The sequence below is a fragment of the Mustelus asterias genome, unplaced genomic scaffold (genome assembly GCF_964213995.1).
Source record: "Mustelus asterias unplaced genomic scaffold, sMusAst1.hap1.1 HAP1_SCAFFOLD_3802, whole genome shotgun sequence".
Lineage (NCBI taxonomy): Eukaryota > Metazoa > Chordata > Chondrichthyes > Carcharhiniformes > Triakidae > Mustelus > Mustelus asterias.
Genome location: NW_027593747.1, coordinates 1 through 27,616, shown reverse-complemented (window position 1 = coordinate 27,616; position 27,616 = coordinate 1). Strand labels below are relative to the sequence as shown.

At 51.4% G+C, this 27,616-nt stretch overlaps 1 protein-coding gene across 1 annotated transcript; it reads right to left on the bottom strand.

Annotated features, from left to right (window-relative positions):
- Positions 1–6: 6 nt before the first annotated feature.
- Positions 7–27,047, bottom strand: LOC144490790 (filamin-A-like; the record flags this gene model as incomplete). Its single annotated transcript, XM_078208492.1, has 20 exons — positions 26,454–27,047; positions 25,704–25,877; positions 24,855–25,017; positions 24,301–24,461; positions 24,040–24,207; positions 20,688–20,811; positions 19,373–19,529; positions 18,374–18,563; positions 18,090–18,113; positions 13,291–13,538; positions 11,003–11,071; positions 9,667–9,766; positions 8,490–8,630; positions 7,576–7,704; positions 7,273–7,446; positions 6,175–6,336; positions 4,579–4,782; positions 3,826–3,978; positions 2,496–2,618; positions 7–165 (listed from the first exon to the last, which is right to left on the bottom strand). Coding segments are annotated over exons 1-20 (3,340 nt in total), but the record flags the coding sequence as incomplete, so codon positions are not given.
- Positions 27,048–27,616: the final 569 nt, after the last annotated feature.

Below are 27,616 nucleotides of genomic sequence, written 5' to 3'. Positions count from 1 at the left end.
CCGGCACGTGCTGGCCCAGGTACTTGACGCTGACCGTGTGGATGCCCATCTCGGTGGGCACGAAGCGAATGCTGTAGGTGTTCTTCTCTCCCTCCATGATTTCTGCCTCATGGGTCTTTCCGGAAGGGCTGGTCACCTGGGCAGTCATATCCCCAACGTTTATTTCTGAGGTGGAGGGGGGCAGGAGGAAGGGAAGAAATTGTTGGGAAGTGGAGTAGAAAATTAGAATTTGGTGTTCGTAAAACTAAGAAAAACTGTCAAAATGCTAAGAGGTGATTGTATTGCATGGGGGGGGGGGCGTTTCTGTGCTTAGAAAAGTTTTTAAAAGGCAAGTACAGATAGAGAACTCAGAGTGAAACATTTCTATCGGAGGGCCAGGCAGCGGTGTTGCCAAGACAACAAACAGGTTTGAATTCAGCCAGTTTAAAAATCAGACACTTGGATACCAGCAACCTATTAGATTTGGTCTCAGGTTGCCAAAACCAATCATATTGTGGGATATTGATATGTCAAAACTAAAAATTACAGCACAGGAACAGGCCCATCAGCCCTCCAAGCCTGCACCGACCATGCTGCCCGACTTAACTAAAACCCCCTACCCTTCCGGGGACCATATCCCTCTATTCCCATCCTATTCATGTATTTGTCAAGACACCCCCTCAAAGTCACTACTGTATCTGCTTCCACTACCTACCCCGGCAGCGAGTTCCAGGTACCCACCGCCCTCTGAAAAACTTGCCTCGTACATCTCCTTTAAACCTTGCCCCTCGCACCTTAAACCTGTGCCCCCTAGTAATGGACTCTTCCACCCTGGGAAAAAGCTTCTGACTATCCACTCTGTCCATGCCCCTCAATTTTGTAGACTTCTATCAGGTCGCCCCTCAACCTCCATCATTCCAGTGAGAACAAACCAAGTTTCTCCAACCTCTCCTCGTAGCTAATGCCCTCCATACCAAAGATTTACATCCTGGTAAATCTTTTCTGTACCCTCTCCAAAGCCCCCACATTCTTCTGGTTGTGGGGCGACCAGAATTGAACACGATATTCCAAGTGCGGCCTAACTAAGGTTCCATAAAGCTGCAACATGACTTGCCAATTTTTTTAACTCAATGCCCCGGCCGATGAAGGCAAGCATGCCGTATGCCTTCTTGACTACCTTCTCCACCTGCATTGCCACTTTCAGTGACCTGTGTACCTGTACACCCAGATCCCTCTGCCTATCAATACTCATAAGCATTCTGCCATTTACAGTATATTTCCTATCTGTATTAGACCTTCCAAAATGCATTACCTCATGTCATCACAGGCATAAAAAAAAAGGGCAGTGGGACAATTAGCAGCGAGAGAGAGAGAGAGCAACTGCCAGAGTAACAGCCTCATCCAGGTCTTAGCGAAAGCTCCATCTTGATAGCGAAGATAGCAAAGACAACAGAAGAACCAACAGAGAGAACTAGAATATTCCGGAAGACAAAACCTGGTTGTAACTTAGAGAGTAACACAAAAATAGAATTTTAGTCAATGAGTGAGAATTGTATTTATCTAAACAGTGTTCCATTAGAATAGTGTTTTATTTGCTTTGTTAATAGTTTAGTTAACTTGTTCATGGTTAGATAGATAAATAAATTGTTACTTTTAGAGAGATTGTCAGGGAGTTATTTTGATTTAACCACTGAAAGTTGGTGAAGAGCTGATCGTACCACTTCACACTCAGATTATAGAGTGAGGTACTCCCGAGTGGTTAGGGGTTAGTTCTCAGAGGGGGATCCACCTCCGCGTGGTAATAAAATTAAAATAAAAGTTGCCTTCAGCTCTCAAAGTGCCATTCTCTTGATCTCATAACCCCACATGAGGCCTGAGGCCTGCTGGACAGGCTGATCCAGATCCAGGATGGTAAACAGCCTTTAGTGGAGGTCGAACCTGACAATGGAGGACCCTCCGCTCCCTCCTCCCAAGACATTCAGGCCAAGGAAGGAATTAGGATGACCAATTTGTATTTATGTGGGACATTTAAGCGAACAGCAACCCCGAGGGCCCTTCACAAGACCTGGTTCCAACACCAGGGGAGATATTAGCCACCGGTTCGGTCAAGGAGGCGGAGGGGGGGGATGATAGGGGAAAAAGGAAAGGTTTTAGGGGGGGAATTCCAGAGCTTAGGGTCCCCCAGGGTACTGAAGGCACTTCCACCAATGGGAATTGGGGAATGCTCGAGGCGCCAGAATTGAAGGAGCGCAGAGATCGCAGAGGATTGCAGGAGGTTAAAGAGACAGGGAGGGGTGTAGGGGCTGGAGGAGGTTACAGAGATAGAGAGGGTTGTTGGGGGCTGGAGGTGGTTAGAGATAAGGAGGGTTGATAGGCCCGAGGCCGAATCAGTTCAGGTTTGGATCTCGGGGGCAGGGTTTGAGTGTGACACGGGTCACACTCTCCCATGTGGGGTGGTTTCAAAATGTCCTAAAAATCCCAAGGAAGCAGTTCATCCCACACAATCTTCCAGTTACCTGGGATCTTGAGGTTCAGGTCACACTGGCTGCCGACATTAGCCACTGAGGCAGCTCTACGTCTTCTCGTGATGCTCTCCTTAACTCGTCCCTCGCCGCTCACCTTCACTGTGAATGGACTTCCTGTGGAGACAAGAGGCAGAACCTCATCATTTTCTCTTGCCTAAAAATAGACAGAACTCCAAGAGATGGACTGAAAAAGGACACCCAGAACTGAGCAAGATGGTTGTGGTGGTTGGAGTTCGATCATCTCGGCTCCAGGACATCACTGCAGGAGTTCCTCAGGGTCGTGTCCGAGGCCCCAGCCATCTTCAGCTGCTTCATCAATGACCTTCCCTCCATCGTAAGGTCAGGAGTGGGGATGTTCGCTGCTGACTGCACAGTGTTCAGCACCATTCGCCACTCCTCAGATACTGAAGCAGCCCGTGTCCAAATGCAGCGAGACCCGGACAATATCCAGGCTCGGGCTGACAAGTGGTGAGTAACATTCACCCCACACAAGCACCAGGCAATGACCATCTCCAACAAGAGAGGATCCAACCATCTCCCCTTGACATTCAATGGCATTCCCATCGCTGAATCCCCCCCACTATCAACATCCCGGGGGTTCCCATTGAGCAGAAACTGAACTGGACCCAGCCATATAAATACTGTGGCTCCCAGAGCAGGTCAGAGGCTGGGAATCCTGCGGAGAGTAACTCACCTCCTGACTCCCCCCAAAGCCTGTCCACCATCTACAAGGCACAAGTCAGGAGTGTGATGGAATACTCTCCCACTCGCCTGGATGAGCGCGGCTCCGACAACACTCGAGAAGCTCGACACCATCCGGGACAAAGTAGCCCCCCCCGCTCGATCGACTTGCTAACCCCCCACCCTCGACACTCACTCCCTCCACCACCGACACACAGCGGCAGCAGTGTGTACCGTCTACAAGATGCACCGCAGCGACTCGCCAAGGCTCCTTCGACAGCGCCGCCCAAACCCGCCACCTCTACCCGCTAGATGGACATGGACAGCAGACGCCATGGGGAACACCCACCGCCTGCAAGTTTCCCCCTCCAAGTCCCCCCATCTCCCCCACACACACCATCCCGACTTGGAAATATATCGGCTGTTCCTTCACTGTGACTGGGTCAAAATCCTGGAGCTCCCTCCCTAACAGCACTGTGGGTGTACCTACACCACACGGGACTGCAGCGGGTTCAAGATGGCGGCTCACCCACCACCTTCTCAAGGGGGCAATCACGTACAGGGATACATGTTGGGCCTGGCCACATCCTGAGCATGGATTGAACGTTGGGTATTGGTTGTGGATGGACTGTAGTTATACCTGGAACGTGCTGGTCTGCAAATTTGATGTTGATAATGTAGTTTCCGGGTTCTGTGGGGCAATAGGTCACTTTGCAATTGCCGTTCTCCAGTTCCTCGGTGCTGATGTCCACCTTACTCGGTCCTTCGATGGACAGGCCCAGGCCTCCGTAACCTAGCAACAACAACATCACCTTATCAGAGCTAGCTTTCTGTTTCAGATTATTCCATCCTGCTCTCACCAACACTCCCTTCAACCTCAAACAGGTCCAGAACTGTGCTACCTGCCCCCTCTCCGCCACATCCCAACCCGCACCGAGTCCTATTCGATTGCCCTCACTCACACGGCCTCTGTTCAACAACCCTGCCATTTAACATTCTCATCCTGCTTTTTAAATCCGTCTCCCAGCCCCCCTCATCTTGTAACCTCCTCCAGGCCCTACAACCTCCTCCAGGCCCTACAACCTCCTCCAGGCCCTACAACCCTCCCCATTAACCTCCTACGACCTTCCGAGATCTGTGCTCCTCTAATTCTGGCCTCAAGCACACCCCATTCCCATCGCTCCACCAATGGCGCTTACAAGGGGGAATTGGATAAATAAAGAGGAAAAATTTGCATAGTTATGGGGCAAGAAAGTAATTAAATCATTCGTCCAAAAAAAAGGCTCGATAGATCTCCATCCCAAGATGGAACACTAACACCATGCCCAATGGCGCATTCCTGCCAAGGATTTCTGCCCCACCCCCCCGCCAAAGCCCCCTGGACATGACATACCCGCCTCACGCGTGTCAATAGTGAAGTCAGCAGGCTCGAAGGTGTGGGCTTCCTTTAGGCCGGGTCCAGTCACCCTCACGCGACTGGCATCGCCCACCTCGGACTGGTTGATCATGACAGTGATGGGGCTGTTGGCAATATGGCGGCCATTCTTCTTGATGTTGACCACGTGCTCACCAATCTCCTTGGGAACAAACGAGATCCCTGCGAAGAAACAACCAAAAAGGCTTTAAAACCTCTCGCCAACAACCACTTCCTCCCACGTGCAAAACAATTTTGCACTCACTGCCCCCCTCCCGGGCTTCCATTTGGCAAGTCCCACCGAGAATCTAAAATGGCCGCCAGGCTCTTGTCCATCCGCATAGGCCTCAATCCGGTCAACTGCCCAATTGAAAGATGCTGAGCCACCAGGGAAACTACAACTGTCCCAATAGCTCACTCTTGCACCTCTCGGGAGGAGCAAAAAAAAAAAAAATGCCAAACTGATTGCAACGGGACACAAATAGGCCAGAGGGGGTGGTGGGAATTTAATTGTGTTGCTGTGTGGTGATCTGGGATGGGGAAGGGGGGGGGGCGGAAGGATGGTGTGGACTTAACAGCAGAGCTCCTGGATCTGGGAAACAGCATGGGGGGTGGAATAGAGGAGCGAGGTGGGGGTTAGGGGAGCATATGGGACTTGAGGCTCCAGCGAAGAGGCAAGGAGGTCAACGGTGAATCTTTATCAAAGCTCAGGCTGAGGCCCAACTCGAAGTATCGCGTCATCTTGTGGACGCCACCCCATTTGGAACAAGAGGGAGGGCCCTCAAGAGTGGACTTGGGGTTCCTGGGATGAGGAAGGGAACGGGGCGGGATTTTTAAGGAAAGGGTTTGGATGGCCCCAGCGTTCCTCTATTTCCCCTCGAAGAGGAGGGGGGAGAAAGATCTGGTAAGAGGGCGGACACGATTAGGACAGGGTTCAGACAAGGGTCGACAAAAAGCCATTGCCCCATTGGCCGAGGGCCCTTCTTCAGGGCAAGCAGGATGGGGGGGGCAAAATATCAAGGATGTTCTTTAAAGAAATCTATAAAGAGTGATCTGGAACTCACTGGATTGGCACACTGGACAGCCATATGGGCCAAATCACCACCTCCTGTGCCATAAGGGGGCACAGTTTGGGGTCCGTCATTCAAGATGGGGAAGGGGTGGTTAAGGCTGGAAATTTGGAGTTGAGGCTTCAATCAGGGGTCGAAAGACTTACTCCCAATTTACCAATGTCTTGAAGCCTGAGCTGTAGGCCCAAAAGCCAAGGAAGGCTGGAGGGAACCAGATTTACTGCGAGTGGTAGATGAGTATACCTAGGTGGGTGGTACCATCGCAACAGACCATCCCCCACCTCTGCCATCCCATAATGCCCCAGGGAGCATCACATGACAAACAGCTACCCTGGTGCCAACTCCCAGTCATTCCCTCCCTCGCCCCAGAGGATCGAGACTATCCGACTGCGTGAGGCATCGCAGGAACCCATCGCACCTCCATTCACACAGTTGGGGTAGCCCCACACTGACCCAGGGGAGGGGGAGAATACACACTGGAGTAGCCCTGTGCTGGGCATCTTACCGATGTTGCCATCGCGCAGCCTCTTCAGCAGGCAGGACTCCTCCCGGCCAGAGGGGGCGATCACGGTGGCGGCGAGCTGGCTGAGGTCCGTCTCGCCAATGTCCAGGGGGATGTCAGTTGAGGAGCCCACCTTCAGCTGGGACATCCTCATCGAATCGTCGCCTGCGAGGGGAAGGGTCAGGTACAAAGGGAGGAGGGTAGATCAAGAGAAGAGGGGGCAGGGAGTCGAAGGAAAAGGAGGAGAGTAGAATCAAGAAAGGGGAGGTTGGGACAAAATGGAGGAGAGTAGATAAAGAGAATCAAGTCTGTAACAATGCACCCACCCAACACAGGACAAAATATTTCCACCGTGGGATCAGCAGTAATGAAGCTCAATCCTTTTACGGTCAAATTGTCAGGGAAAAAAAACAACCATTCAAAACACATCAAGTGATGGCTTGGGCAGAACACACAGGGATCAGATGGGCAGAATGGCCTCTTCCTGTGTGGTATTTCAAGCATGAAGCTGCTTTACAGAGACAAGCATCTCCCCCCCCCCCCCCCCCCCCCACACCTGCCTGCCCAAGTCACAAGAATTTAAGACATTCCCTCAAAATAAAAAACCTCCCAGATCTCACAGGCCCCATGTCAACATTTGTGTCCAAGTTATGCTCCCGTGTGGCATCTTCGGACTGTTCGTCTCTTTCTCACTTTTCAGAGTGGGTGTTTTAAAGATCTTGATCAGGTAATCACTCTTTCTCTCCCCCCCGCCCTTCTCTTTGTCCAGTCTTTTTGTCTAGTAATGTAACTGCAGTTTGAAGGCTAAAGTTGACATAGCAACCAGGTAGGCCTGAGGCTTTTGAAGGAATAAACTGCAACAAAGCAAGCAAGAAGGCCGAGTTGACAGCATCAACAACATAGGCCTGAGGATTTTGGTGACGTAAATTACAAAGTAGGCCCAAGGTCTGGAGTTCACATAGCAAAGAGGTGGGCCTGAGGCTTTCGAGGGCTTAAATTACAGGAAAGTAGGCCCGAGGGCGGTAGAGTTGCCACAGCAACGGATGTAAGCCCGAAGCTTTGGAGAGTTCAAACAGCATCAAGGCGCCAATTAATTCCTACCCGTGATCTTCGAGACGAAGGGGCTGCCGGGAATGTGTTTGTCGTTGTACTTCACCAGGATGTTGTAGTCGCCTGGGAGCACGGGCAGGTAGGAGACGGTGCAGGTCCCGTCCTTGTTGTCTGTGCAGCTGATGTCCGCCTTGGAGGGGCCTTCGATCGCCAAGGCCAGGCCACCTGTGGAGGAGAGAGAGGAGGCAGAAAAGGAGAAGGACGTCAAAGGAGGAGAGAGAGAGAGAGAGAGAGAGACACCGACCCAGTGGCGGAACAAACAGGAGGAAGGTTAAGGGATGTGCAATGACTCACCCTCGCCAGCGTCCTTGGTATCCACGGTGAAAACGGCCGGCTTATTCACCACACCGTGGATGAGGCCAGGACCGTAAGCATTAACGTGACCACTGTTGACAAAGTCCACGTAAAACTGTAGAGGGCTCCCTGACAACGAGAGAGGAAAGAGACAATTGACAACATGGTCGTCTCAAAACAAGAGTCCACAGAGCCAAGAAGTTCTTTAGCCAACGTCATAACAGGAACCAATTTACACAGAGCAAGATCCCACAAGAAAGGTGATCATTTATAGATGGCACTGTAGCACAGTGATTAGCACTGCTGCCTCAGTGCCAGGGACCCAGATTCAATTCCTGGCTTGGGTGACTCACCTGTGTGGAGTCTGCACATTCTCCCCATGTCTGCGTGGGTTTCCTCTGGATGCTCCAGTTTCTGCCTACAGTCCACAGATGTGTAGGTTAGGTGGACTGGCCATGCTAAATTGCCCCTTAGGTGTCAGGGGGATTAACAGAGTAAGTGTGGGGGGGTTATGGGGATAAGACCTGGGCGGGATTGTTGTTGGTGCAGACACAATGTGCCAAAACGCTTCCTTCTGCACTGTAAGGATTCCGAGATTCATTAAGAAGTGATATTGACTGAGGACACAGGAGAATATTCCTGCTCGATCCCTGCCCCCTCTCCACCCCAACCCGCTCCGATAGTGATGCCACCTCGAGAACACCTGGCCCCCATCTCCAGGAGTGGCACCCCCTCGGTCCGAAACCCACCACAATGGACACTGCACAAGAGCGAGACCGACTGCAGGACAATGGAAACCATCGACCCCCCACCGCCAAATCCAGTTGGACCCTCGGAGCCTGGTTCCTCCAACCAAAGCCAAGTCAGGGTGCAGAACTTCCTCCCCTTCCCTCCTCCTCGTATAAACACCTCACCTGGAATATGGAGATCATCGTATTTGATGTCCATCTCGTGCAGGCCCTTCTCGCTGGGGGCAAACTTCACCGTCACAGTGCCATCCTTGTTGTCCATAATATCTGGCTTGGCCAACTTCCCAGATGGCATGCGGACCACACCTGCCAACCAGAGAGCAAAAGACCAATTAAAAAAAACAAGAACTAAATTGTGTCAACCGGGCCTGCATTCACTGGGATTTATCCCTGGGAATGGCAGGATTGTCCTATGGGGAGAGATTGTGTCAACCGGGCCTGCATTCACTGGGATTTATCCCAGGGAATGGCAGGATTGTCCTATAGAGAGAGATTGGGTCGACCAGGCCTGTATTCACTGGGATTTATCCCAGGGAATGGCAGGATTGTCCTATGGAGAGAGATTGTGTCAACGGGCCTGCATTCAATGGGATTTATCCCAGGGAATGGCAGGATTGTCCTATGGAGAGAGATTGTGTCAACCGGGCCTGCATTCACTGGGATTTATCCCAGGGAATGGCAGGATTGTCCTATGGAGAGAGGTTGGGTCGACCAGGCCTGTATTCAATGGGATTTATCCCAGGGAATGGCAGGATTGTCCTATGGAGAGAGATTGTGTCAACCGGGCCTGCATTCACTGGGATTTATCCCAGGGAATGGCAGGATTGTCCTATGGGGAGCGATTGGGTCGACCAGGCCTGTATTCACTGGAATTTTTGAAGAATGAGGGGGGGATCTACTCGAGATGTATAAAATGACAGGGCCGGACAGACTGGATACAGGGATGTTGTTTCAAAGGTCCCCGTCTCAGGATACGGGGGAGGCCATTTAGGACAGAGGAGGAGGAGAAATTTCTTCACTTAGAGGCTGGTGAACCTGTGGAATTCTCTACCACAGAGAGCTGTGGAGGCCAAGGCACGGAATGTATTTAAGGTGCATTGTTTCTACCAGATTTTAAGCGGCATTCAAGGGGTACGGCCTCAAGATGGAGGGCATAGTGAATGGAGGAGCTCAGCAATGGGGTAGACAAACTGCCCCTCTGAAACAGTTGGGCCCAGCAAGCCACGCAGTTCAAGGGGCAATAAATGCCTGCCCAGCCGATGAAGCCCACCTCTCAACAGCTTGGCGCGGTTTGAACCAGTCACAGAGACGCCAAAACATTAATGTATTAATTATTTTTTACCTGTTATCTCGCCCTTCTTGATGGTGAAAGGGATCACGAGGTCGAAAGGTCGGAGGTCAGCAGCATCCATACCGTTCATGCTGGGAGGTCGGTCAGGTGCCTGCAGGAGACAAGAGGGCGACGGAGGTGAGGAACAATAGATGGGGGCATCAGGTTTTTATAAAGTCGAGGTGTTTACATGATAGGCCGCATTCCCATTTGTCTGCTGATCCGGCAGAAGGGGTGGGAGGGCAAGTGAAGGGACGGTGGGGGAGGCCTGCCCACTAGGCCTCAACCCAAGTCTCCTGGCAACCACTGTCCCCACCCCACTTTGCCTGGGTCTAGTTTGAAGGGGCCAGGTTTCACAAGAAAAAAGGGGTGGGGGAAATTTGAAGATTTTAAGACAGGAGCCATTCCTTCCCCCCCCCCCCAAACACCTCGGTCAAAATTTAGGCCCCCAATTGGAGTTTGAGTATAGCTGTTCGGACAGTATTAGCCTCATATGGAAGGCCAGAGAAAAAACTAGGTGCTCCCCACCCACCATCACATACAACCCTTCCATTCCACCGAGAAATAGAGGCCATTCAGCCCCTCAGACCTGTTCTCCTACCCCTTCAAAATGGTGACCACTGAAGCTCTCACAAGTGAGGAGATTTCAGTCAATGGCTGGAGCAAGCACCTTGGTGGTGCCATCCTTCAACACAAGGCCGCACTTGGTCACAATACAAAATTTCCCCAGGACAGGGACAGCGCAGGGTTAGATACAGAGTAAAGCTCCCTCTACACTATCCCCAAACACCTGAGGTTAGATACAGGGTAACATAGGGACACGTGCAAGAGCAGATAATATGAACCAATGTTTTCTATTTTGTCACAAGTAGGCTTACATTAACACTGCAATGAAGTTACTGTGAAAGTCCCCTAGTCGCCACACTCCAGCGCCTGTTCGGGTAACACCAAGGGAGAATTTAGCACGGCCAATGCACCCTAACCAGCATATCTTTCGAACTGTGGGAGGAAACCGGAGCACCCGGAGGAAACCCACGCAGACACAGGGAGAACGTGCAAACTCTGCACAGTGACCCAAGGCCTGAATTGAACCTGGGTCGCTGGCGCTGAGGCAGCAGTGATAACCACTATGCCACCTGGGAGAGCTCCTGCAGAGATCCGCCACACACAAGATGGGCCAAATGGTCTCCCATCTCTGAGGTGACACCACAAGTGTGCTTCTGGCTGGACTGTTCACCCAAGGGGGGGGTGGGGTGGTGGAGGAAGCACGAGATAGTCAGGCAGGAGTGATGAGTTGCCATGGTAACCGAACAACACGCGGGAGAAAACAAAATGGAGGTCAAGATACCCATCCGTAGTTCGGAGCCATCCGGTTTTGTTGTACTTGTTGTGGGATGATTGCGTCGCCCTCTGTGGCCTGTTCCAGAAAGAAAGATCGATTGAATCAGACTGAGGGGAAAATGAGAGGCGCTGAAGAACAAACTGATCGGGGAGCGAAGCAATACTGGGGCTTCAAATCCCACATCACCCTGGGCTGGTATATAGTCACAGCAGAATTGGGCCCATCCCATTCAATGAGATTGTGACTGATTTGACACTTTATTTTATTCATCTGTGGGACATGGGCGTCGCTGGCTGGCCAACATTACCCAGTTGCCCTTGGGAGGGCAGTTGAGAGTCAACCACATTGCTGTGGCTCTGGAGTCACATGTAGGCCAGACCAGGTAAGGACGGCAGATTTCCTTCCCTAAAGGACATTAGTGAACCAGACGGGTTTTTCTGACAATCGACAGTGGTTTTATGGTCATCAGTAGATTCTTAATCCCAGATATTTTTTTTTTTAAAAACGGAATTCAAATTCTACCACCTGCTGTGGCGGGATTCGAACCTGGGTACCCAGAACTTTAGCCGAGTTTCTGGATTAATAGCCCAGCGATAATACCACCAGGCCATCACCTCCCCTCAAACTCCTCAGCTGCCTCATTAATTAAAAATCTGTCTACCTCAGCCTCGAACATACTTAACGACCCAGCCTCTATGGTACAAAATTCCACAGATTCACTTCCTTCCGAGAGAAGGAATTCCTCATTTCCGTCTGAAATGGGCGACCCCCCCCACTTACTCTGAGATTATGTCCTCTGGCCTGACACCAAGGGATCCTGTATATGTGTAGCCGTGTTCACTTCAGTCTATGCAAAGACTTCACAAGATATTTCGGCCTAATTCCATTTAAATGCCAGATTGTAGGGGTCAACTAACTCCGCTAAGCTGAACAATTGTAGCTAAATTGTAGAATCAGAAGGCATGATGGGTTAGCTAAAAATTGACTGCATTCCTGAAGGGTACACAACGCAGGCAAACAAGTTCCCCATAACAGCAGCTGTGAGGATTGTTTTTTTTTAGAAAACAGACAGCCTGCAAAAAAAAAACACTTCCAATAACAAGATAAGGATTGAAATACAAGTTCAGTCCAGTTCCAAGTCTCCAAGTTCACTTTGTTGCCTCTGTCATGTTAATTCTTCAAGTTCTTTACAATAAATAGGAACCCATTTTAAAACTCTTAGTGCTATCCTCTCATCTCTCGAAACTGATGAATGGACCCAACAGACTCTCCCACTGGGGATGAAGTAGAAATGGTCGAGAGCTTCAGGCTTTTAGGTGTCCAGATCACCAACAACTTGTCCTGGTCCCTCCCATGCCGACACTATGGTTAAGAAAACTCACCTCTACTTTCGAAGACTGAGGAAATTTGGCATGTCAGCTACAACTCTCACCAACTTTTACAGATGCACCATAGAACGCATTCTTTCTGGTTGTATCACAGCTTGGTCTGGGCTCCTGCTCTGCCCAAGACACCAAGAAACTACAAAGTGTTGTGAATGTAGCCCAATCCATCATTCAAACCCACCTCCCATCCACGGACTGTCTACACTTCCCGCTGCCTTGGAAAAGCAGCCAGCATAATTAAAGGACCCCACGCACCCCAGACATTCCCTCTTCCACCGGGAAAAAGATACAAAAGTCGGAGGTCACGTACCAACCGACTCAAGAACAGCTTCTTCCCTGCTGCTGTCAGACTTTTGAATGGACCTACCCTGCATTAAGTTGATCTTTCTCTACACCCTAGCTATGACTGTAACACTACATTCTGCACTCTCTCCTTTCCTTCTGCGAATGGTATGCTTTGTCTGTATAGCGCGCAAGAAACAATACTTTTCACTGCATACTAATACGTGACAATAATAAAATCAAGTCACAAGGGGAAAACAACCTACCCCTCAGAAATGGCCCCTAGTGAGTCAGTTCAAGGGGCAATTAGGAATGGGTAACAAATGCTGACCTTCCCAAGCAATGCCCCCACTTCTCAAGGGGATTCAGAAAATAAAATCCACATCTAACAACCTGCCCTGAAGATTCTGTTCATGCAAGGATCCAAAAAGGGTGAAAACAAAAATCCACATCCAACAACCTGCTCTGAAGACACTGCTCATGAAAGGATTCAAGGGGAAAAAAAATCTACATCCAACAACCTACCCTGAAGACTCTGCAGGCCCATCAGCCCACAGGGTGTACTAGTTGTACCCATGTTCACCACCCCCACATGCCCAGGGAAGGCCGGGCGCGCTCGCCACTCACCGTGATCTGGAAGGGGCTGTTGGGGATGTGCTCGCCTCCAAAGCGGACACAGATGACGTACTTGCCAGGCTGGGGGGCAGTGTAGAAGATGTCGAAGGTGCCGTCCTCGTTCTCCACCACATCCACGTCCACCTCCGTCCCGTCAGGGGTGCAGACGGTGCAGGTCACCTTGCCCTTCCCAGCAGCCTTGGCATCGACCGTGATGACCGTCTCTTCTCCGATCTGTATGGTCGGGCCAATGCCAGCTCCTGGGGAGAAGGAGGGGCAAGTGTGGTTTGGGCAACAAAAGGTTGTCCAGAGAGAGAGAGAGACACAAGAAAAAAAAAAGGCAGGAAGAGAAAGCACGTTTGTAAGGATAAACCCCTCAACTCCAAAAATAATTGCCCAAATTTCCTAATCTAAGACTGGCTCAGTGGAAGGCATTTGATTAACATAAAACTTGATTGGTGAGAGAATTTTGACACTCATTTAGTACTTCAGAAAATTTTGATAGAAAGAGTAATCAATATTGATAAAAAACAAGAGTACATTTGCTACCTTCCTCGTCAATTCTGAGTTGGTGGACACTTGACGTCTTGGCCTGTGCAAGATTCCCCATCCATCCCCAACGCCCCCCCCTCCCACACACACACTGAGCCAGTCCATCCCGTCCCTTCTTCTACTCTGTTCTCAAGAGCAAATCATCATCATCACCACACACACACACAAACAAACACAAGGCCCTTGGGCACCTATACAGACTTTGATCTCGGTAGGCAGTGTGGATGTAGAGTGTTCTGTTCCCAATTTCTTTTGGACCCCACTAAGAGGGGGGGGGGGGGGGGGGGTAGCAGGAGGATGAGATTACTACCCGAATGGCTGTAAATTGGGAGAGGGGAGTGTGCAGAGGGACCTGGGTGTCCTTGTGCACCAGTCGCTGAAGGTAAGCATGCAGGTGCAGCAGGCGGTAAAGGCGGCAAATGGTATGTTGGCCTTCATTGAGAGAGGTTTCGAGTACAGGAGCAGGGATGTGTTGTTGCAATTATACAGGGCCTTGGTGAGGCTACACCTGGAGTATTGTGTGCAGTTTTGGTCTCCTTTTCTGAGGAAGGATGTTCTTGCTCTCGAGGGAGCGCAGTGAAGGTTTACCAGGCTGATTCCGGGGATGGCGGGACTGATGTATGAGGAGATTGACGAGGTTAGGATTGTTTTCACTGGAGTTCAGGCGAATGAGGGGGGAATCTCAGAGACTTATAAAAGTCTAACAGGACCAGACAGGGTAGATGCAGGGAGGATGTTCCCGATGGTGGGGGGAGTCCAGAACCAGGGGTCACAGTCTGAGGATTCGGGGTAGACCATTTAGGATGGGGATGAGGAGACATTTCTTCACCCGGTGAGCCTGTGGAATTCATTACCACAGGAAGTAGTTGATGCCAAAACAGTGAATGTATTGAAGAGGCGGCTGGATATAGCACTTGGGGCGAACGGGATCAAAGGTTATGGGGAGAAAGCAGGATTAGGGAATGGAGTTGGATGATCAGCCATGATTGCAATGAATGGCGGAGCAGGCTCGAAGGGCCGAATGGCCTCCTCCTGCTCCTATGTTTCTATGAAAGCCCCCCCACTCTGTTCAAATCCCAAAATGGAGGGCGAAAATGGAAAGGTCGAGGGTCAGGAGATGGCAAGCGGAGGAAGAGGTGACCCCCTCCAAACATTCGATGGTTGAGGGGGCATGGGAGTTAACTGGGTGCGACAAAGTTTTGAAGGTGCAACAGGGAGGGTCTGTTGGGCACACCCACCTCCCCACCCCCACAAGAGGTCAAGCCTCCTTGTTAACTGGGAATCCCAAAACCCTTGGTGGACATTGGCATCAGCGAACACCAGGCAAAGTAGGCCCAAGGACAACAAGGAGTCTGTCAAAAGGGGAGAAGAGAGTGGGTATTCATTGCCCAAGGGTGAGGGGCAAAATGGCACAGAAAGAGGCCACAGAATTTTGGCGCTCACTTTACCTCAAAAAAAATTCTAACGCACGAAGGTTGAATTGGGGATCATTCCTAATTTCTGGGATCCAGAGCCGCGGGCAATCGTTCCCGAATCCAGGGACAAAATACCCTTCAATTTAGCAACAGAATACCCCCTCCCTCCATCCCACAAGACAGAAGATGAGAACACACCCATCCACCCTACCTACCGAGATCACTACGACAACTAATCTCTACTCCGAAGCAGCCAATCAGCAAGCAAAGCCGGCCATCTTGCCAAAGAGAAAGCCACCAATCACAGCATTCCGTCTTGTGGGGTGGCAAGCAAGCAAGCAGTTAGGGTTAGCTCAACAGCCAATAGCAGTGGAGGAAAAAAAAGGGTGGGGCAGGGAGGTCCTCCAAACACTTGGAAACGCCCACAGGCATTGGAAAGAAGGGCTTGGAAGAGATTGCGGGTGGACCAACAAGCCCTCATGAGCATCAACTGGGGTCAAAGCCTTGAGCCGCCACTGGGGTGACCCTTCAACATCCTCCCCCCACCCCTCTCTCCATAGGAGTCATTTATAGAATATTCTGCCCCTCAAGGGCCTGCTGGATCCCATTTGAAGAAAAGTACAACACAGGAACAGGCCCTTCAGCCCTCCAAGCCTGTGCTGATCATGATGCCCCAACTAAAAACTTAAACTTTCTGCCCTTCCTCACTCTGTATCCCTCTATTCATGGACCCATCCAGATGCCGCTTAGTTGTTGCTAATGTGCCTGCTTCCACCACCTCCTCTGTCAGTGCATTCTAGGCACCCACCGCTCTGAAAAACCTTCCCCACACATCTCCCTTAAACGTTTCCCCCCTCACCTTGAACCTGTGCCCCCTTGTAATTGACACTTTGACCCTGGGAAACAACCTCTGAATATCCACCCTGTCCATGCCTCTCATTGTAGACCTCTATCAGGTCTCCCCTCAGCCTTAGTCTTTCCAGTGAAAACAATCCTAGTTTATTCAACCTCTCCTCATAGCCAATGCCCTCGAGACCAAGCAACATCTCGGTGAACCTTCTTGGCTCCCTCTCCAAAGCTTCCACATCCTTCTAGTAGTGTGGCGATCAGAATTGCATGGAATACTCCAAATGCGACCTAACCAAGGTTTTGTATAGCTCAGTTCCCTGGGTCGTTCTCCCCCTCTCCCATCCCCCATCCTTAATCCCCTCTCGAAATTGTCCCCGTCTCCAACAGCCTCACTCTCCATGTAAAGAAAAACATTTGCCCCTTCCCGGGGAACAACCCCAGTTTCCCCCCACCAACCCTCCCCAGGTGATGGACGGTGGGGTTCCAAGGTGTTTGGAGGAGGCACAAGACATAGGCAAGACTTAAAAACACGGTTGCGAGGGCGCAAACACACGCACACGGCCATCTCTCAACGGCAATTCTGTCACCATCAAGCGCCAGATCTAAACGTGGCTGGGAGATGGTGGCAGAACTCATGCGCGCAACTTCCAGGCAAGTTAACCAAAAAAAAAGGTGGGGGAGGGGTTATGGGGTGGGCCGTGCCAGTGTCAGGGTCAAGGTTCCAATAGAGCAAAAAAAATGGACAATTGACATGACCAGTCAATTGACGAAAAAAAAAACTCAACATGAACTAATGCCTCCTTTCCCCAATGCCCCAACCCCTCTGAAAACCAACACACCCACACCCCCTCCAAACTAAAGGTCAACCAATCACTGCAGAGATGGACATGAGGCCTGCGGCCTACAAAAGGCCAGGAAGCTCAAGGGAGTCAAAATTCCCCTCGCTGAAGAGGCATTCCTCGCTGGGGCTACCAGCCCTGGGATTGTCAGTGGAACTCCCTCCAACCCCCCGCAGGCATTAAAAGCTATTGAACCAGGAACTTGGGCAAGACAGACATGCCTGCTTAAAGCATAGTCTCCGCAAGCACTGGTGGAAATTTGCTCTTTAGCGCCATCTCCACCTCCCCCTATGTTTCTGCTCCCCCTCCCCCCCCCCCCCCCCCCCCCCCTCCACCCCCATTCAGGGCACAGAGGCCAATCCTTCAGCCACCACACAGGTTGGCATTTATTTCCCATGTGGCCCTATTCTGGAACAGGAACGTCTCAACCCTAAATCTTTCAGGGTTCAAGGACCAGCCCAAAGTGGGGGTGAGGAGCGGAGCGTTCGAGGAATTAAACCCTACATGCAAAATAGCATACTTTGAACCCTGAGTAAGGGGGCGGCCCATTAGAAGAAAAAAATGTTGTTTAGGCCGTGAAGCACAAGGCAAATGGGAAGAAACAAAACCTGTCCCTCCCCCCCCCCCACCCCAAAAATCTTTTGACAACGGACATTGGCAAAGCCTTCTGGAATTGGGCCACTGCTGCTCACAGTATGTCAAACCAAATTGGTGGGATAATTAAAGTGTAACTGCAAGTGCCAACATTTGTTTGCTTAGAGGGGCAATTTTGGAACACAAAATGGCCGATCAAAATTGGAAAAGGGCAGTCACCCTAGGCAACCAACCCGATAACGGCTCTCAGTACCTCAAACCAAATTGGTGGGATAATTAATTAATAACCACAAATTCATCAACTTGTTTTTTGCTTCGAGGGGGCAATTGTGGCCAATTCTGGAAAACAAAATGGCCGATGAGAAAATGGAGGGGGGCAGTTGCCCTGGGCAACCGGCCCGAGATTTCAGCAAAACACGGCTGCGACCAGCATGGGCTCAAAATGAAGGCATATTTTTCAAAAAAAATATTTTGAAGGTAAAAGGAGGTTAAGGAAAGGGAGGGGAACAAAACTTTTTTAAAAAAGGGATTAAAAACACGCAAGACAAGCAAAGCAGCTTACCTAACCCGTGACCTCCGATTGACACTGAGGTGAAAGGGCAGAGAGCAAGGAAAGGTCAAGTGAGATACAAAGAAAAACTGTGCTCCAAAAAGAAAAGTTTTTAAAAAAGCATTTAAAATGAAACCATGAAACCAAAACGACAAAAAAAAGTGTGTGCAGCAAGTTTGAGATGTACAAGAAGTGTGTGCGGTGAAAGGGAAGGGTGTGGTGGGTGCAGGAGGAGAGGGCTGGGTTATTATATCAATGTGGTCAGAGAGATGAAAATACCACCGTGGGAGACTCACCTGTCACTGTGCACTTGCTTGCGTCGCCCGTGGGGAGAGCCCGGATGCGGTACGGCGAGTATGGGATCTCATCACCGCCATATTTGATAAGGATGGTGTAGCGACCAGTCATGGCGGGGATATAGGAGACGGTATAGGTGCCGTCGTGATTGTCACGGATGTTGGCCTTCTTTGGCTTGCCCTCAGGGTCCTGCGGGGAGGGAACAATCGAAAGCAGCTCAGGATCGGGGGGACAAAAGATGCCATAGAATCCCGGCAATGCAGAAGGAGGCCGTTCAGCCCATCGAGTCGGCACCGACTCTCCATGAAGGGCTGTCAACCAGGCCCACTTCCACCTCTTCCCATAACCCTAGCTAAGGTAGAGCAGAAAGTGATCCCCCCTACTCCCCGCAACCCCCCCCCCCACTCCCAACTCTTTCCCAGGCCCCACCACATCCCTCCCAATCCCCTACCTCCCCCCGCAACCTTCTAGCCTGCCCCCGATTTGCTCGAGAACCAACCCCAGGCAATGGCACCTGAACTCCAGAGTGGCTCACGGGGCCATGTTCTCACTCCAAGCCCACACCAGAGGCATACGAGCCCAGGTCCGATGCAGGGCCTGAGGGAGGGAGGGGGTCTGGGTTATGTTAGCACCACATAGACCCAAGGAAGAGGGGGAGGGATGCCTCGCCCCAAGTGGTACAGCCCCCTTTCTCTTCACTGCCCCCCACCCCACCCCCACCCCTCTCATCTCCCTCCAATGGGAGCCGCACTCCATTCAGGAGACTGGAAAGAATTCCTTCATGCCCATGACTTGTTTCCCCAAAAGAAAGAGGTTGGTGGTCCGGGGGAGGTTGCTAAACATCATTGTGGGATCTTGCTGTGCCATTGCTCATGTACCCAATTGCCATCCAAAGGGAATGCCAAGATGAAGGGGGAGGGGGGGTCTGCAGTTCAGAGAGTTGATGATGGCCAAGGAGAAGGAATCCTGTCCTGGGGAGGATTGGGGTGGACACTCACCGTGATCTGTACTGCCAGCAAACCCTCACCAGCATCCTTGGCATCAATGGTGAATTCCACAGGCAGGCTGGCCGGCACGCCCATGGTGTTGAGGCCAGGCCCACTGGCCTTGACCTTGCTGGCGTCATGGCTGGGCAGCACCTTCACCTTGAAGGGACTAAAACAGAAAGATAATCACTCAGTAACCCCCTCCCCTCATTGGGTGAATTGGCACTAACCCAAAATCACTCCACCCAACCCAGGCAGCTACTTCACTGCTCTCACCAGGCTGCCCCCCCCCCCCCCCCCCACCCCCCCCACCCAAGACCCCCCCATCCCCCAACTCAGTGGCCCAATTCCTGGCCACCATTTCCCCCCACCCCCCCTCACTGGCTCCAGGTCTGGACAACGTTTCCATTTTAACAACCACATCCTGGCTTTCAAAATCACTTCTCACTCCCCCCCCCACCCCCCCGTCCATCTCTGTAACCCCCTTCAGCCCCTACAACCCTCCCCATCTCTAACCTCCTACAACCCTCCAAGATCTGCGCTCCTCCCATTCCTGCCTCTCGAGCATCCCCCGATTCCCATCGCTCCATCATTGGCAGCGGTGCCTTCAGATGCCTGGGGAGGGGGGAGCTCCAGGCTCTGGAATTCCCTTCCTAAACCTCTCTCTCCCCGTCCCTCAAAAACAGACCCCTTTGACTGAGCTTTTGGTCGCCTCTCCTTATGCCTTATGTGGCTCGGGGTCAAATCCGGTCCAATTTACGCGGCTATATGGTATTCCAGCCAAAAAAAAAAGGTAACAGAAAACAGCTGGTCCCTTTATATCGAGAAGATCCGAAGCTTCAGGGATGGGGTGGGGCATAGGCCCATGATTAGATACTGCCAAGATAAAGTTGTCAAAGTTTTACACCTTGCACTCATCAGGACAAAAGCAAGAGTGCCAAATTTCAGACTCTCACCACAATTTACACCACAGGAGAACAGAATGCTGCGTTTACATTGAGAAAGCAGCAGCAAGCACTGGGTGAGTTCAAATATATAAAAAAGGGCATGGTTCGAATATATTCCTTTAGTTTGCAGATAATGGCTCCCTGTGTACGAATGCAAGTCACAAGTGTAAGGAACCAGGTTACGAGTTTGACTACTGGTGCACTCAGGAGTGCTCACTCGCGTACAAATTCTCCTGATTTTCTGTCTGAGATTTGGCCTAAAGCTTTAGCCACATCTCCCTCTTTTCAGCCATGTTCAAGCTCACGACCTGGCCTTGGGGGCCTTTGCCGGGGTAGGGGGGAACCCCCAAGGGCCATTGGATTCCACAGTGTGCCGGTACCTGCGGGGGATCTCTTGATCAGCGTACTGCACCGACACAGTGTAAGGCCCCTCACGCGTTGGAACGTAGTTGACAGTTTTGGTCCGGTCAGGGTTGTCAATAACTTCGACAGGCTCGACCACACCTGGGAAAGGAAGGAGACAAGAGATGGTCAGCATTACAGTCTACCAAAATCCCCACACATGGGCCCCAAGTAGCAGATGACCCTAACATTTTCGCCAGGGTCACTCAGCTCCTGACCTCAGTACAGCCTTGGTTCAAACATGGACAAAAGAGCTGAATTCCAGAGGTGAGAGTGACAGCCCTTGACATCAAGGCCGCATTTGACAGAGTGTGGCATCAAGGAGTCTAGCAAAACTGGAATCAAGGGGCAAACTCTGGTTGGAGTCATACCTGGCACAGAGGAAGATGGTTGTGGTTCAATCATCTCGGCTCCAGGACATCACTGCAGGAGTTCCTCAGGGTCGTGTCCGAGGCCCCAGCCATCTTCAGCTGCTTCATCAATGACCTTCCCTCCATCGTAAGGTCAGGAGTGGGGATGTTCGCTGCTGACTGCACAGTGTTCAGCACCATTCGCCACTCCTCAGATACTGAAGCAGCCCGTGTCCAAATGCAGCGAGACCGGGACAATATCCAGGCTCGGGCTGACAAGTGGCGAGTAACATTCACCCCACACAAGCACCAGGCAATGACCATCTCCAACAAGAGAGGATCCAACCATCTCCCCTTGACATTCAATGACATTCCCATCGCTGAATCCCCCCCACTATCAACATCAGAGTCATAAAGGTTTACAGCATGGAAACAGGCCCTTCAGCCCAACTTCTCCATGCCACCCCTTTTTTTAAGCCACTAAGATAATCCCAATTGCCCACATCCCTCTATACCCATGTTACTGTCTAAATGCTTTTAAAAAAGACAAAATCGTACCTGCCTCTACCAGCTCATTCCAGACACCCACCCTCTGAAAACATTGCCCGTCTGGACCCTTTTGTATCTCTCCCCTTAAACCTATGCCCTCTAATTTTAGGCTCCCCTACCTTTGGGAAAAGATATTGGCTATCTAGCTGATCTGTGCCCCTCATTATTTTGTAGACCTCTATAAAGGTCACCCCTCAGCCTCCTACGCTCCAGAGAAAAAAGTCCCAGTCTATCCTGCCTCTCCTTATAACTCAAACCATCAAGTCCCGGCAGCATCCTAGTAAATCTTTTCTGCATTCTATAATAGGGTGACCAGAACTGCACACAGGAGTGTCAACATCTTGGGGGAGTTACCACTGACCAGAAACTGAACTGGACCCAGCCATACAAATACTGTGGCTCCCAGAGCAGGTCAGAGGCTGGGAATCCTGCGGAGAGGAACTCACCTCCCGACTCCCCGCCCAAAGCCTGTCCACCTTCTACAAGGCACAAGTCAGGAGTGTGATGGAATACTCTCCCACTCGCCTGGATGAGCGCGGCTCCGACAACACTCGAGAAGCTCGACACCATCCGGGACAAAGCAGCCCCCCCCCCGCTCGATCGACACGCTAACCCCCCACCCTCTACATTCACTCCCCCCCCCACCACCCAGACTTGGAAATATATAGGCCGTTCCTTCACTGTGGCTGGGTCAAAATCCTGGAACTCCCTCCCTAACAGCAATGTGGGCGATTAAGGAGACATATAGTATGCTTGCAAGTTTAGTTAGAGCATCAGGATCGGCACGGGCTTGGAGGGCTGAAGGACCTGTTCCTTGCTGTTCTTCACACACCACACGGGACTGCAGCGGGTTCAAGATGGCAGCTCACCCACCACCTTCTCAAGGAGAAGGCAATTAGGGATTGGTAACAAATGCTGGCCCAGCCAGCGACACCTCACTAAATGAAGAAAGCTAGGCAGGAAGGCAAGTTGGAGGATAGAGGGTGTATCCCCCACAATAACCTTCAGATTCTACTCGAGGGAAATCTTAAGCAACATACTTAGAAAACCATAGTTTGATCAGTCAACGTGGTTTCGTGAAAACACAGCAAATAAATCAGCACCGGACTCAGCACAGCAACTAAGCTACAAATTGGCCACCCTTCGTTCTAGAAATTTCTACCGCCTTTAGGATGTGAATTACAGTCTTCAGGAGAGGCCAGAACAAGGAAGCAAAGAAACTGAAGACTAGAGTTGTCTGGACGTCATTAAGCACATCAAAGAGTCTGTGTCAATCCAGGATGAAGCCTCAAGAACTGGGAGCAGGAGTAGGCCATCTGGCCCCTCGAGCCTGCTCCGCCGTTCAATAAGATCATGGCTGATCTTTTCGTGGACTCAGCTCCACTTACCCGCCCGCTCACCATAACCCTTAATTCCTTTACTGTTCAAAAACTTATCTATCCTTTCCTTAAAAGCATTCAATGCGGTAGCCTCAACTGCTTCACTGGGCAGGGAATTCCACAGATTCACAACCCTTTGTGTGAAGAAGTTCCTCCTCAACTCAGTCCTATATCTGCTTCCCCTTATTTTGAGGCCATGCCCCCTAGTTCTAGTTTCACCCACCAGTGGAAACAACTTCCCTGCTTCTATCTTATTTCTATAAGATCTCCCCCGATTCTTCGGAATTCCATTGACTATAGCGGCTACTCAGTCTCTCCTTGTAATCCAGCCCTCAACTCCAGAATCAACCAAGTGAATCTGTTAACATCCTTGGGGTTACCATTAACCAGGAACTCAACTGGATTCACCACATAAACAGTGGCGACAAAACCAGGTCACCTCCTGATTCCCCCAAAGTCCGTCCACTATCTACAAGGCACAAGTCAGGAGTGTGATGGAATACTCCCCACTTGCCTGGATGGGTGCAGCTCCAACACCACAAGAAGCTTGACACCATCCAGGACAAAGCAGCCCTGCTTGATTGACACCACATCTACAAACATTCACTCCCTCCACCACCGACGCACAGCGGCAGCAGTGTGTACCGTCTACAAGATGCACTGCAGCGACTCGCCAAGGCTCCTCAGACAGCACCTTCCAAACCCACGACCACTTCCATCTAGAAGGACAAGGGCAGCAGATACATGGGAACACCACCACCTGCAAGTTCCCCTCCAAACCTCTCACCATCCCGACTTGGAAATATATCGGCCGTTCCTTCAGTCACTGGGCCAGAATCCTGGAATTCCCTCCCTAACGGCATTGTGGGTCAACCCACAGCACGTGGACTGCAGCGATTCAAGACGACAGCTCACCACCACCTTCTCAAGGGCAACTAGGGATGGGCAATAAATGCTGGCCCAGCCAGCGACGCCCATGTCCCACCAATAAATAAAAAAAACTCTGCACCCCCTCTAGTGCCAATATATCCTTTCCAAAGTAAGGGCCTCACCTTTAGGTCCCACCACGCTGACGTTCAGTGGGGCTGCTCCTGCCTTGCTCGTATCGACGGTGAAGGACTGGGGCACATTGGCACGCACGTTGTTGCCTAGTCCCTGCCCCAGGCACTTGACTTTGGTGGGATCGACCGTGTCAGTGACGGGAACTTTGAATGGGCTTCCTGAAGGGAAGGAAAAAGAAACAAGCTTCACTCAGGATCTATTGTAAGGGATGCAAGGAAGGGGCAGTGGGGAGATGGAGGAAGAGCCCTTACCCGGGATTTGTTGGCCCCCATAAGTGATGATCACATCATAGGTGCCGGGTTCGTAGGGGACATACTCCACCAAGCAGCTGCCATCTTTGTTGTCTTTGCAGGTAATCTTTGCCTCAGAGGGTCCTTCCACAGCAAGGCCCAAGCCTCCTGTCCCAGCATTCCTTGGAGGGCAAGGGTGGGGGAAAAGAAAAGAAAAACAGTAGATTGAAGAAACGAGCAACAACAGGTGGAACGAGACTCTTATCAAACAGGCTTCGACCACAACAAGGCCCTGTTTCCATAGCAACCTCCTGGCCAACAAAAAAAACTCATGCTGAAAATACAGCAGCCATTAGAACGCAGCAAGCTCCACAAACAATTCGGTAAGGACCCAGATTGCCTCTATTTTTCTTGAAATGATTTTGGTTGAGGGAGAATTTTCTCCCCCTGCAGGAGTGTAAACGGTTAAGAATACGTTTGGCATCAAAACAAGCCGGGAGACAGCTCAGCAAAAAAAATCTGGGCCCCAGATTTAGGCTTCAAGGGGCGCCCTTGAAGTAGTAGACCCGTCTCACCTGGTTTCCACGGTGAATTTGTTGGGCTTGTTTGCAATTCCTCCATCCAGGCCTGGCCCAAAGGCCCGGACCCTGCTCGAGTCGCACCCCTCAGTGACAGGCACTCTGAAAGGACTGTTGGGCACTGGTGAATCATCGTACGCAACATCGATGGCATGTACCCCTAGGGGGGGGGGGGGGGGGGGGAAGAGAGAGAGTAAAAATTAGGGACACAAAAAGACTACCGATCTGAAGATGTGGCTTAAGGTCTGGAAAACAAAGAAAATAATACAAATTGAAAAGAGTTACATTGAACATCTAACAAACCTTCATTAGAACCATAGAATCCCCACAACAAAGAGGCCATTCAGCCCTTCGAGCCTGCACTGACTTTAAGAGCATCTTACCCAGGCCCTCCCCATTCCTGTAAACCCATCACAGCTAATCCACCAAACTACACATCTTTGGGGTTTGGGAGGAAACCCACGCAGACATGGGCAGAATGTGCAAACTTCGCACACAGACAGCAACCCAAGCCAAGAATGGAACCCAGGTCCCTGGCGCTGTGAGGCAGCAGTGCTCATTCTGATCTCCCCATCCCACTTGGAATATTGTGCATGGCTCCGAAATCCGCTCCCTACAACTGTGGGGTGTGTGCGGTGGGGAGAACATCCCCTCAGCATCCAGCCTGTCAAACCCCCCCTCAGAATCCAAGATGTTTTAATAAGATCCCCTCTCATTCTTCTAAACTCCAATGGGTTCAGGCCCAGACCTGCTCAACGTTTTCCTCATAAGACAAAAACAACCCCCAAGAATCAGCCGCAAAACAACCGGAGAGAAACCAAACTGAGAAGGCCCCACATGGCCTACCTTCCTCGAAGGGAGTGTATCCGACCTTGTAGGTTCCGTCACCCTTGTCTTGGATAACGGCGTCCGTGTGAGCGCCCGAGGGGTTAGTAATTCGTGTCTTGACGTGGTTGCCGCCGACATTGGACAGATTTCTGGCGTCAACGTTGAATTCTGTGCTGGCTTCACGGAAGACCCCTAGAGTTTGAGGGGGGGGGAAAAATGGGGAAGAAACAGTTGAGGAAAAGTGTGGAAAAGAAAGGGGAGAAAAAAGAAACTGCTACAACATTCTTTTGCCTTCACCCATGAAGGCCCTGAGGCACGAGGCCTAGTATATTGAAAAATGAAGCCTTGTTGATAAACAACTGGACAGCCTCAATTGGAATCCCACCTTACTCTCTCTCCCGTTAAGGAAGTCATAAAAATTTACCTTCAAAGATAGAATACAGCACAGCATGAGGCCATTTGGTCCATCAAGCCAACCCCTTGGAAAAAGAGTTCTGCAGTTAGTCCCACATTCGCTCCACACCCTCCTTATTTCTGGAGCCAGTGTTTGGGGCTGGCGGGGGTGGGGAGGGGAGGGGGAGGAAGGGTCGTAGGAAGTGGTTACACAGATGGGGAGGGTTGTCGGTGCTGGTGCTGGAGGAGGTTACAGAAAGCCAAGAAAGATCAAGGCTGCAGAAATTGGAGATGAACCAATGCTCCCATTAACCCACCCCCAACCTTGGGTCCTCCAGTCCACCCATTGATGGGTTCTTGAGCGCGAAGACTCACCTCTACCTTCGACCCCAGGGCCGTACACCTTGACTCCCGTGGTGTCGACAGCCGGCTCCACTTGGAGCTTGGCAGGGAAGTTGGGCACAGGCTGCCCGCCGTACTTGATGGTGATGGTATAGGTGCCCGGGTAGAGAGGGATGTAGGTGATGGTGTATGTGCCGTCACCGTTGTCCTGGATCAGGACCTCCGCCGGGGCGCCCGAGTCGGAGATGATCTCGATGTTGAGCTCGGCCGGTCCGGCGCCTGCGCAGTCCACCACGAAGTCGCCAGACTCACCCACCCGACCCCGCTCCAGGCCCGGGCCCCAGGCCTTCACCTTGGACGGGTCGAAGGAGCCCTGGATGCTAGCCTTGAAGGGCGAGCTGGGGATGTGGGTCTCAGCAAACAGGATGTTGATGAGGTAGTCGCCCGGCTCCGTGGGCAGGTAGGACACAGAACACGTGCCGTCGCCATTATCCAGACACTCGATCTTGGCTTCACAGGGGCCCTCGACAGTGAGGCCTAGTCCTCCCATCCCAGCTCCCTTAGTGTCGATGGTGAAGGGAGCGGGAGAGCCAACTACACCTCTCTTCAAACCAGGGCCGTACGCGCGGACCTGAAAAAAACCAGAAGAGTCAATGCCGCGATGGACAAGGGAAGCCAATCTCCTGTACGTAATCCAGCCAAGCTGATAAGGGGTGGCCATTTTGGATCAAGACACAAAGAAATCTCTTTGTCCCGAGGGTTGGGGAGGAAAAAACAATAGTTTGGGAATTCTCAACCCCAGAGAGAGCTCAGTCGCCGAGCATATCGGAGGCTGAGATCAGGAAGGATGCCAAGAGGGCAGGAAAAAAAGTGGAATTGGAGGGAGCTTGGCTTGGATCATGGCGAATGGGGAAGGGACATGATTGGGTCTCCTCTTGCTCCCCATGCACCCAGCAATTCCGAGGGGCTCCCTCAACCTGGATCAGTGCTGGGGGTGGGGGGAGGGGGGGATTGCTTTGCCTCACTGGAGTCAGAAGGCTCAAATCCCCACCCCCCAACTCCATGGGTGCCACCTTGTCAGGAGGGGCAGGAGGAGGCCCCGCACCCAGGGGGCGCCACCCCACCAGGAAGGGGTCATCTTGTTAAACCACCCCACCTCCCTCACTTAAGCCTCAGTCTGGGCCCACCTCAGGACT